The sequence below is a fragment of the Bos mutus genome, chromosome 17, assembly GCF_027580195.1.
Source record: "Bos mutus isolate GX-2022 chromosome 17, NWIPB_WYAK_1.1, whole genome shotgun sequence".
NCBI lineage: Eukaryota > Metazoa > Chordata > Mammalia > Artiodactyla > Bovidae > Bos > Bos mutus.
In genome coordinates, this window is record NC_091633.1 from 27,707,838 (window position 1) to 27,720,202 (window position 12,365).

The following is a 12,365-nucleotide window of genomic DNA, read 5'->3' on the forward strand; positions in this document are numbered from 1 at the left end:
GGGCTGGGCTGTGTGCTCCCCCCACACCAAGAGGCTCTGACTCGGCCTTTGCGTGCCCCACCTGGAGCCAGAGAAGTCAGACATCCTCAACCACCAAGCCATTTGGAGAGGATTTATAGACCCGGAGAGCAGCAGGCGGTTATGAGCTCTCGAAGCCACTTCTGAGGTCGTGGCTGGAATGCGCAGCAGGCGGTGTCCCGGCTGGCCTCACGGGAAGCGGGGCCATGGCAGCGACACTAATGGAAATTTATGGGGACGCCCTTTGTGCCGCAGGAGAGATAAACGCGGGATGGAGAGGGGATGAAGTGGCGGTGGCCTCCCAGGGGGACAGTAAGCTTCGCCTGGTGACAACAGGGCACACATCCATCTCCAGGCGGAGGATACAGGTCTGGGCTGAGCACAGGCCAGGGAAGCTGAGACTGATGTTTCAGGGAACAGCTGCCAGGAGGGTTGTAGGAAGCCTGTCACCAAGGCAGCGGCATCTGCCTGCGGGGTCAACATGCTCCTGCCCTCTCGGGGACATCAAGGTGAGCCTGGAATCCCCAGCTAGCTCGGGCCACCACAATACCCAAGGCAGGATTCTGATGGGCACAGAGGCAGAGCAGCCCCCACAGAAAACCAGCACAGATGAGGCTGCTAGGGAAGGTAGGAACTGAAGACCAGCAGGATGAGAAACACCAGAGCCTCCTGCTTAGGGGTTCTGTCTTCCCAAGACTGAGTCCATCCTTCTGTCCAGGGAGTTGGCTACAAGACCTCTCAGAAACAATCTGTATGTGCACACACATGCACTTGTGTGCATACACTGCACAGATGTATAAGCACACATGCACACAAGTAATAGTGAAGTGAAAGTCGCTCATTCGTGTCCGCCTCTTTGTGACCCCATGTCCATGGCATTCTCCAGTCCAGAATACTGGAATGGGTAGCTGTTCCATTCTCCAGGGAATCTTCCCAACCCAGGGACTGAACCCAGGTCTCCAACATCACAGGCAGATTCTTTATCAGCTGAGCCACCAGGGAAGCCCAAGAATACTCGAGTGGGTAGCCTATCCCTTCTCCAGCGGATCTTCCTGACCTAGGATTGAACCGGGGTATCCTGCGTGGCAGGTGGATTCTTTACGAGCTGAGCTATCAAGGAAGCCCACACACAGAGTCAGACACGACTGAGCAACTTTCACTTTCACACAAGTAAAACACTATGCAAATACACATACATACAACATAGATGTACACGCATGTATTACACATGCCCATGTGTGCGTTCTCATGCGTGCACACATAGGGCACCTTGCACACGACCACACGCTGTGGAGATGTTAACGGCTCACATTTTATTCATTTATTTATTTTTAATGATTTGCGGCTCTACTGGGTCTTTGTTGTTGATGGAGGGCTTTCTCTAGTTGTGGCAAGTGGGGGTTAATCTCTGGTTGCGATGCCAGGTTTCTCATGGCGGTGGCTTCTCTTGTTTTGGCTCTCCGGCTTTAAAGCACCAGCTCAGCAGCTGTGGCACAAGGACTTAGTTGCCCTGAGGCACGTGGGGTCTTCCCGGACTAGGGATCAAAACCGTGTCCCCCACATTAGCAGACAGATTTGAGGGAAGCCAAATGGCTCACATTTGTTGGAGGCACCTGTGCGTGGAGCTGAAGGCAAGCACAGATGGAGCACTCACTCTCCGACACCCAGGCCCCCACTTGCATGCAGTAAGCAGCTGCAGGGTGACTTGCATGAACCCTCAGAGAGACGCGTGGACTGCGATGCACGATCTCGACACCACATATTTGAGGAGATCTGAGCACGCACACCTTCAGAGCTCAGAGCAAAAGCTAGTCAGAAACAGAATGTTGGGCCATGCACAGAAAGACCCCTCCCACATCCCCCTCATAAGAGGCCCAGTGGGATAGTCACACTTGGAATTGTGGGCTGAAGGGCATGGTCGCTATCTAGGTGCCCTGAGGCCTGCCCACACCCAGGAAAACGAGTGGACTACACCAGTGGCCAGGCCGCATATCCCTGGGTGCAATGCTACAGAGGAGCCCTGGGCCTCCTGGAGTGCCTCTGCCTGGACAGCAAGGTCCATCAGGGCCCAAGTGCGCGATCTTCAGGGCGTATGACCTCCGGTCCCTCCAGGCCCTCCCTCAGACAGCCCCTGAGGTCGCTGGGCCAGAGGCCAATGACCTTTCACATGCAGGAGGCCAGCCCAGCACCGATGTCTTCATTCTGTTGCTCCAGAAGCCCCAGCAGGGCCTCTGAGGATGCTTGGTGAGCCCATGGGGAGGACGGTGGAAGGGAAGGGAAACATGGGACCCCAGGTGTTTGTTCATCCAGCCCCACATTGACTGGGCCCTTGTCCGCCATCCAGCACATCCGCAGCTGAGATGGAGCCACGGGGCAGGCGGCCCCTGCTTCTCCTGTCTCTTGAAACTAATAAAGCCTTGGACCTGCTACCAGGGGACCAGCTGGCTCCAAGGAAGAGCCCAGTCAGCAGGAGAGCAAGAGGTTGGGGGTCTGTTCCCAGCAGTGACCATCCCACGCTGAGAAGCAGGCTCACCTGCTGGGTCCCCACCCTCCGTAGACCCCTCTTTCCCTGAGCACAGACGCGGCTCCGGGGGCTCTGGGAGCTGGCGGGAGGGGAAGAGGGTCAACTGGCTACAGCAGTTCCACCCGAGGAGGAAAGAAACCGGCATGTTTCCATGACAACCCCACACTGTCCATCCCATCCCATCCGTCTGGGACACGCCTCCACTCGCAGACCCTCAGCCCGCCAGCAGCGGTGTTGGAGCCACTGCGTGGAGTCGGATCGGCATGCGGGGCCTGCCTGCAGTGCCTCACAGTCGCCATCCACTAAGTCTGCACTTATTACACTTGACAGCCAAGCCGTGCGCAGCGGAGACGATTAACAGGCACTAAGTCTTCGCCAACACCTAACGGGGGGCAGGATGGGGTCTCAGATGAGGCCATTCATTTTTATGATGCTGTTTAATTTGGGTTTGCCAGTCTTCCTTCCATTATCCGAGACCCAGTCTTAATAATCAAGATCTATGCTATGTGCTTTGTGGCATAATTAAAGCTGCTGCTTAATTAGAAAACCTATCTACCTCCAGACAAAGGGAAATCGATAGTGTACCTAACGGAGAAAGGTAGAGACTTTGGTTTGAGACTGGAAGGGGTTGCCAGCTGGGATTAGCACACATCCACACATGTGTGCAGGCCCAGTGCAGACATGCACAGGCTCCTACCTTCACGTGTGATTCTGAGGACCACACCTGCCAGAACCAGTCAGTAGGGAAGTTTCCGATTGGATGGATGGGCTCCGGGAGCTAAAGGCTGCTCAGGAAACCAAACTCTGAAAGTTTCCAACGGGCATAGACCGAGCTTGCATTTGTGCATTTGCTCATTTAATCCTCCATGGACGTTTGCTGAGGGCCTCAAAAGCAGCAGGCATGGCCATGACACGTCACCTGCCACTGTCAGCCTCGCAAGCCCCGTATCAGCCTCGCTGCAGGGCCAGGCTGGGACCTCCTCCCTCGGGTGCCAGGCATCCTTAGCCCATCACATCGTCCTCTGAGTCCCTGTCGTGGCCCCTAGAAGCCTCAGCTGGCAATATCAGGTCAGGTACTGCAGCCTGGGCTGTTGGGTGGGGCCGGGGGCAGGCGCGCTGGCTGGCGTGTCTCTGATCCTGGCTCTCAGAGCCTGGCCAGGTGGACACTCTGACAGAACACGCTGAGGTTTCCTCACAACATGACAGCTCGTGTGCCAGGGGCCGTGGCTGGCTGGCTGGGGACCCCTGAAGCCCTACTGCCTCCCCTCCGTCCTCCTCAGTGGGATGACCAGCCATACAAGCCCACCCGATTGCAAGCAGAGGGACACTGTCTCCACCTCTTGATGAAGGCGGGGCAGGGCTCCAGAGAAGGGTTTTGAATCCACCTTTGAAAAATGTGATATGTGAACCGGGTGATGTGAGAAGGTAAGACCGGGAAAATTCGCCAGACACAGGCTGCTTCCTGATGGTGTAAATAGTTTTGTGGGGCCATAGCCAAGCCCATTCACTTACGTATCAACTGTGGCTGCTCTCAACCCTTCTCAAAAGCCTGAAACATTTACTCTCTGCCTCATGAAATTATGAGAAATACATACTGGTCTCTGCCCCCATCTCCTGACACAGGGCGACACCCTTGGAACCTCCAGGGTGATGGGCGAAGTCAGAGTGCCTACACTGAGCTCCTGAGTGCCTTGAAACTCCTGGGTTTAGGGAAGAAGTTTTGTTCTAATGAGGTGATTCTGGGTGGGTCGTGCTTGGGGACCGGTCACCAGAAGGACCAAACCATGATTAGAAGTTAGGACACTCACCCCCATCTCCACCCTCCAGGGAGGAAGGGGCTGAAAGTGAAGCTAAAAATGGACCATGCCTATGTGATGAAGCATTTATAAAAGTCTCTAAAGTAGATGATTCAGAGTTTCTGGGTTCCCAAATAACCCGTGCCAAGAGGTTGCATGCTAAGTCACTTCAGTCGTGTCTGACTCTTTGTGACCCCATGGACTGTAGCCTGCCAGACTTCTCTGTCCATGGGATTCTCCAGGCAAGAATACTGCAGTGGGTTGCCATGCCCTCCTCCAGAGAATCTTCCAGACCCAAGGATCAAACCTGCGTCTCCTACATCTGCCCGTACTGGAGGCAGGCTCTTTACGACGAGTGCCTGGGAAGCCGGGAGGGTGGGTACTCCTCCAGGGGAATCTCCTGTGCTTGGGACCCTCCCAGATGTCCCTGGGCACTCCCCATCTGGCTGTCCCTCTGTGACCTTTATCATATCTTTATTACAGAAGAGGCCAGTAAACAGAGGTGTTTGCCTGAGTTCCGTGAGCAAGTGTCTGAAGCCAAGGAGGGGTCAGAAGTGCCAGGGGCAGCCTAGATTTGAGATTCACATCTGAGTTTCACCTGTGGGGTCTAACACTGACTGCAAGCAGATGGTGTCAGAACAGAATCGAACTGTAGGACATGTAGCTGATGTCAGAGAATTGGTCAGTGTGGGAAAACTTACACATCTGATACCATAATTCTTGTGAGTGTGGTATCATTGTGAGAGTAAACAGTGAGGGGTTTGTTTTATTTTTAACACATGGCCTTTTTCAGAAAAGATTTTCTGACACTCCCCCACCCCACTGCAGAACATAAGGCACAAGAATACTGCATTTTATTGAGCACTTATTGCTGTACTCTCTGATGCCTCAACATCCCTCGTGGGTTTCCTAGATTCTGCCTACATTCCACCTGAGGATGCCATCAGTTTCCTTCCAGGATCCCGACTGATCCTGGGGCCGACTTGAAGGCAAGCAGAGCTGATGGCTAACAGCAGCATCCCCTAGATCAAGCCACACCTGAAAGCCTACAATTCGGTGCCTGAGCCAATAAATTCCTTTTTTTTTTCCTTAAGTCATTTTCAATTGGGTTTTAAGTCTTACCAACTCAGCAAACTGGGGCCCATGTTTTATGCAATGCTCTCAAAATGCCTTGAATAATCCCCTGGATGCAGTCTGCTGAGCATAGAGGAAAGCTCTGGGCTGAGTGACTGGAGGCAATAAGCTCGAGAGAGGCCCAGGGTAGAGCATATGGGGCAGGAGGGGAGAGGTGGAAGGGTATGGGGGAGGGACATGAAGGAGAGGCATGGGGAGGAGAATGGGAAGGCCTCCTTTTATTTCTAGTTCCCCAGCCACATTGCCCATGGGGATAGGGGCACCTGGTGCCAAAGACTTCTCATTTCTTTTTGGGGGGAAGAATTTGTATATAAACAAACAAGTAACTAAATATAATCCACATTCTCTAATTCAGGGAGGCAGAGAGCTCTGCCCCTGCAGATCACAGTTTCTGTAAATCAGGTTTCTATCAATTAAGGTGGATTGTAAATGTCAGCTCTTTCAAAGTTCGCCCTGATGTCTTCTTTTGTAATGTGAGAATGACAACTGGGATTGATCGCTCTGTCAGTTTTTATTCTGGCAGACTGAGGTTCCTCACAGGTGGCCCGCCTGCTCTGTGAGGGGAGGGCGGGTCTGAATCCTCAAAGGGAAAGTCAGAATTGCTCTAGCTGCTCGAGCAGATCCCAGGCCCAGCAAGACCCAGGAGGTGCTTCCAAGGACAGGAGGGTGTGCAGTGACACACCACACACATCAGGTGGAGCACTTTCCACTTAGAAATCAGAAAGGCCAATGCAAATTTGCTTGAGCAAAACATTTAAATATACACATGTAGGTGTAAAGAATCCACCTGCCAAGCAGGAGACATGGATTCCATCTCTGCACCAGGAAGACCACCCTAGAGAGGGAAATGGCAACCCACTCCAGTATTCTTGCCTGGGAAATCCCAGGAGGAGCCTGGGGACAGAAGCTCCTGTCCCCAGAGAAGGACAGAGGAGCCTGGGGTTGCAAAGACTTGGACGTGACTTGGTAACTAAAACAACAATGAATGTGTGCATATTCTAATTTACTGCAGAGTCTAGAGGATTTATTTTTTCATTTATTGGTAATTTATTGCAAGTGGATTCAGGGACAGCTAAATCTAGGTGCTCATAGCATGACACTAGAACCCAGTTCCTCTCCACCTCCCAGCTCTGCCTTACCCTGCACTGGATATTTTTCTTGGGTTTCGCAGGTGAGCCCTGGGAGCTCAAGCTCTTCCTGTTGATAAGATGGTGTGGCTCCCCAGGCTCCTAAACTTGCAGTTTTACTTTGGGGGGTAAAAGCTTGGCTTTTCCTCATGGCCTCAAGTAATTCCAAGACACATTCTCAACTGCTGTAGACCATGTGATCTTCCTGATCCAATCACTGTGGCTAGTTGACCATAAGCTCTGATTGGCTTAGCCCTGGGTCATGTGACCAACTCCAGCAGAAATGGGAGGTTTCCATTGGTCCCCACATTGAACCGGGAGCTACTACCCAAAGAAAGAGAAGTGGATCTGGAGGAGGCAAAGGACAAGTGTGTTACAGGCAGATTCTCATCTGTTCTGTAACTGCTACTGCTCTGATGTTTGGAGAGGTAGCAAGACCATTGGGAGACCTCTGCCCTTGGCCCAGGGCTGGGGCGTCTGGAATGCCAGAGGTTCAGTTACTCTGAGCCCGGAGGGCTGGGACCACTTGGAAAGCAGGCCTGGAGGAATCAGAGGATCACAGAGGCTTCAGCACCGCCGTAACTTCTTTGTGACTGGACACAAGCCCGATGCCTACTGGGCAAGGGGTACAGCCATACAGAGGCAGCGTGGAAGGGTTCTAGAAGGTTCCACAGAACCACAGAAAGGATGTGGTAACTGGGAAACAGGGTAAGAAAGGGCTTTCTTCAGTCATGACAACGAATGCTATGAGGTAAAGGGAAGAGATGCAGCAGGGGAAGGAACACTCTCCTACTGTCTCTGACCCACGTCCAGTGGCTGCAAGTCTCCTGGGGAGTCACAGGGACGGGGTCCTGTGACCCGATATGCCATGTGACACAGGGAGGTGGAGCATGGCACCACCTCTGAGCCAAGTCAGCTGAGGTGTCCCCACTAGGACCACGTGCATGGGGAGAGGTCACAGGAGGGAGTCTGGCTTGTCCACGCTCTGTACCTCCTGGGAGGTGACCTCTGAGCCCTTGGAACATCCTGCTTGATGAGAAGCCTGGAGCCTCGCAGGATAATCTTTGCTGCAAGCGAGTTCATGTGGGGCCTCCGCTGGACCTCTGCAGGAGCTTGGAGACTGAGGTCAGCCAGTAAAAACCCAGACACCAAGGCTCAAGGGTGCCCCTGATGGCAATACGTCCCCGTGCGCTAACACCTCACTGCAGAGAGAATCTGGCACTGTCCCCGTGAGCCCCACGGCTCCGAGGGGCATCCGGGACTCCTTCCTGTTGTCCTTCAGTGACAACAAGCTGCACCACGTGTAACAGCTCTGCTGAGCCCTGCGAGCCCTTTAGTGAGTTATTGAAGCTGCCCTTTGGGGTCCTCTGAATGACACCATGGCTGCCAGGGGCTCAGAGCCAAGAATGGCGCTAAATTCCAGCAGCTGTGCTGACTCTGCTGACTGGGTAACTGGGGTCATTCTCCAAAAGTCAGGACACAGTTGAAGGGTGGCGGGGGTGGGGGTGGCTTTCAGAAATCAACGCACACTGGAGCACAGGCGCACTCACGTAAGTTCTCACGCGAGCACATGCGCGTGCTCACGCACCCTCAGAGCACAGACTGGCGTTTCCCAAACCTGACTCGTTCAGGTCCATGCTTGTCTGCTGTCAATCTCAGCACCCCCTGCCTTCTTACTTACCTAGGATATTTCTCCAAATTGGGCTTTTTACACCTAAATGCACTTTTTATTCAAAAGGGGACCTTTATGTCATCCCTGCAAATGGAAAGAGGCACTACTTGTGCTATTTCAGTGGTAACATTTCAGAGTAGCATGGTCACCTGCAGCGCATGGTGGAGCAGGTGGGAGCCGCCCGCTCTAGGCTCTCTGACTGTAACGGGGACAGAAGGGTAATTTCTTGGGATGGAGTCACAAGGGAGCCTAACCTCCCACCGTGTGGCTCCAAGCTGTCCAGGGAACACACCAGCACATCTGAGGGACAGGGTGGGGTGAGGACATGGAATCAGAATGGGGCAGACAGGCTGGTTACCAGGTCCCAGGCCCCAGCACTTTCTGCTGCGGTCCCGTGGTCACACCAGCCCTGTCCCACACCTGGAAATTGGTCTCTGGGCATCTCACCTCACTGCCCCTGCAGCAAGACCTCAAGTTTGGATGAATGAGGAGTCTGGGAGAACCGCTCCCCGGTCCTCCCTAGGCTGGGGTAACCCCACGGTCAACTCCATAGCTGCCCCCATCCCCAGTGGAACTGATCTGCCACCGTCCACCTGAACCCACAACAATGATGCACCCTCTCAGGGTCCAGCCCTTCCCTTCAGCCTTCCCATTCCCTCCCAGGGCTTCTGGGTGTGTGTTTGTGCTCAGTTGCTGTCATCAGACTCTGCAAACCGATGGAATGTTGCCTGCTAGGCTCTTCTGTCCAGGGGATTTCCCAGGCAAGAATACTGGAGTGGATTGTTATTTCCTTCTCCAGGGGATCTTCCTGACCCAGAGATAAAACTCATGTCTCCTGCATTTCCTGCATTGGCAGGCAGATTCTTTGCCACTGAGCCATCTGGGAAGAGCTTCTGGGACCACTTTATAAACCAGAGTCCTGTCTCAGAGGTCACAGCAGGAAGAGGGGTAAACCAAGACAGGAGCTAAGAGTAGACACACTCCCACCCCCATCTGCCTTTCCTGAAAGACTGCTTCAGAGGCCAAGGCACGGCCTGTCACCAACTCAGGACCCACGGTATCAACTCTGACTACACGGCTGCTCAGCCCAGCCTAGGCCTAAACTCCGATCTCTGCTGGAAAGGTGTGGCTGAAAGTGTTTTGCTTGTTCTAGGTTCCCAGCTGTGGCTGGAGCCATAGCAAGGAGTCTGGCCAAACTCTTAATTCATGCCCAGTGCCTAGGCACCCTGCTTGGATGATTTATTAAAGCAATGAGGTCCATTCAGTATGGCATTTTGTTCCAATCTCACCTCTGCCAAAGGACCTGGTGAGCTTTAGTATAGAATGCAGTGGTCTGAGACCAGGAACCAGTCAAGGGACCGGAAGGCAAGGCCACAGCCATCCGTGGGTCTGACTTTTCTGACTCAACTGCTGTGGCTTTGGGGATCAGTGGGCCTGGGATTTAGAGGCAACTGACAGACATGGGAATATCTTTTAGACATAGGCAAGGCTCGTTTCAGGCAGACTCTCCACCCACCGTCGCAGTTCCTGGACCAAAAGCAGGGAGGACAAATGTACTTGGCAGAGCCTGATGCTTCAAGCTTGTGTCACTTGTCACTTGTGTCATCTAAAGCATCAGCTGGAGCATCAGCTTGTGAGGCCCAGCCTCCTGGGCGGGTCCAGACTCAGTCCTGTGGTAGGCACCCGCAGGGGACACCCAGGGCACAGGGGGCAGGACGCCGAGGGCAGAGAACCCGGAGAAGGCAGATGGGGAGGGCCCAACCAGCCAGGGCGCCCTTGCCTCCGCTCTGCCCTGTAAATGTCTGGGTGCCAGGAGCCCGGGCCTGCAGGGGTGCTGCTTGGAGGTGCCTGTGGGAGAGGCCACGTACTCACTTTTTGGGCCTGTAGTCCGGGATGCTACGGTCCAGGGAGATGCGGTCGCTGAGCTGTGCATTGTACCCGTATTCCTCGAACTTGCCTTCCGTCTCCTGGCTGTCATCCCGCAGCGTGGCCGCCATGCCGCCCTGGCCCAGGCCTCCTGGCCCCTCCACCAGACCAATGGGCTTGGCAAGACCTGGTGGGAGAAAAGAAGGGGTCAGGCAGGTTCCAGGTCCTACCGTGTCCCTCCCCCACCCTCCTCCCCGCCTCGCCCTGACAGCCCCTTTCTTTCGGATGCAAGCACAGCCAATTTCTCACATGTTGCAGAATTCCAACTATAGGACATTGCAGGAAGGCAAAGCTATGGGAACAGTATAAGGACCAGTGCCAAGGTTTCAGGGTAGGAATGAACAGACAGAACACAGAGAATTTTTAGGGCAGTGAAACTTTCTATAATGATGGATACATGTTAACATACATTTGTTCAAACCCAGAGCAAGTAGGACACCAAGAGTGAACCCTCATGTAAATTATGGACTTTGAGTAATTAGGATGAGTCAATGTAGGTTCATTAATCTTAACAAATGTACCACATTAATGCAAGGTGTGAATAACAGGGTAAACTGAGTCAGGGGAGGGGCTACATGACAACTCTCTGTACTTTCTACTCAGTGTTTCTGCAAACCCAAAACTGTTCGAAGAAGCAAACGCTACTGGGTTTTTTTAATGTCAAATAAAAATAAGTGAACTTTAAAAATGTAAAGCAGCTGCTCCCAATCCTTAATATTGTTGATCGTCATAATTCCAACTAATTGCACATCCACACAATGCAACGCTACTTTGGGATGGAAAGGAAGGAACTACCAAATATGCAACAACCTGGATGAGTCTCAAAAGTATTGTTGAGCAAGAAGTTTCCCAAGGCACAGAGGAAAACATAAGTACAATTCTATTTACCATCAACTACAGATTGGCTATGGTTTTCCAGTAGTCTTGTGTGGATGTGAGAGTTGGACTGTGAAGAAAGCTGAGCACCGAAGAATTGATGCTTTTGAACTGTGGTGTTGGAGAAGACTCTTGAGAGTCCCTTGGACTGCAAGGAGATCCAACCAGTCCATTCTGAAGGAGATCAGTCCTGGGTGTTCTTTGGAAGGAATGATGCTAAAGCCAAAACTCCAGTACTTTGGCCACCTCATGCAAAGAGTTGACTCATTGGAAAAGACTCTGATGCTGGGAGGGATTGGGGGCAGGAGGAGAAGGGGACGACAGAGGATGAGATGGCTGGATGGCATCACTGACTTGATGGATGTGGGTTTGGGTGAACTCTGGGAGTTGGTGATGGACAGGGAGGCCTGGTGTGCTGCAATTCATGGGGTCGCAAAGAGTCGGACACGACTGAGCGACTGAACTGAACTGAACAGATTGGCACTTGCCACAGGCACTTGCCATCTACCTCTACAAGGATTAAGTCATGTGCTGCTGTGGCTGCCAACCTTCCACACCCTCTGAAGGAGCTCAGGGTGGAGAGCAGAAACAAGGCATTCTGTTGAGTCCTGTCCCAAGACCATATAAGCAAAGCCCAGAAACAAGGTCCTCTCTGGAACTGCCTGAACCCCCTTTGTAATTTGCCAAAAGCCCCTCTGATCACCACCAGCAGGCTTCCTGACTCCAAGTTAGGCAAAAGTGCCCATCCTGTTACCCATCCTACAGCACCCTAGCCAATCACCTGATGCCAACCTTCCAGCAGGCATTTTCTTTGTCTTGAGGCTATAAAATTTGGCTATTAACTCATGAAAGCTGTCGACTCTCCCAGGTCTGTCAGGAGGTTGGCCCACTATACTCACAGTGCCCACTGCTCTTTATTCTTAATAAACTCACTCCCTTCTGAAATGCTCTGTGTCTGGAATTTCTTTTCCAATCTGTGTTTAGACCACCTCAACACTCTGGGCTCTGGGAAAACCAGCAGGACAGGTCTTCAGATAGATATTCTCAGGAGCTGATCTTATGAGCCCAACTCTTATATCTCCTCATATCTAGAAAAGCACTAAAATCCTTCATGGTGGCGACTGTTTCTTGGGACTAGCAGAAACTTCATGAGATAAGCAGAAACTTCCTACAAAAAAAAATAAGTGCTTGATTGCCTGTACTCCCCCTTCACCAAAATCACATATATACTGTCTTTCCCCACTACTTCCTTGGAGCAGTTTCTCAGAAGTATCTGAGGTGCTCTATCTGGG

The 12,365-nt window shown here is 52.6% G+C and overlaps 1 protein-coding gene across 1 annotated transcript in view; it reads right to left on the reverse strand.

Annotated features, from left to right (window-relative positions):
• Positions 1–12,365, reverse strand: part of GALNT9 (polypeptide N-acetylgalactosaminyltransferase 9) — a 119,495-nt gene that overhangs the window by 75,364 nt on the left and 31,766 nt on the right. The window contains exon 2 of the mRNA XM_005891207.3: positions 10,144–10,324. Coding sequence (XP_005891269.1) covers positions 10,144–10,324 — 181 coding nt within the window. The remainder of the gene's footprint in view (positions 1–10,143; positions 10,325–12,365) is intronic.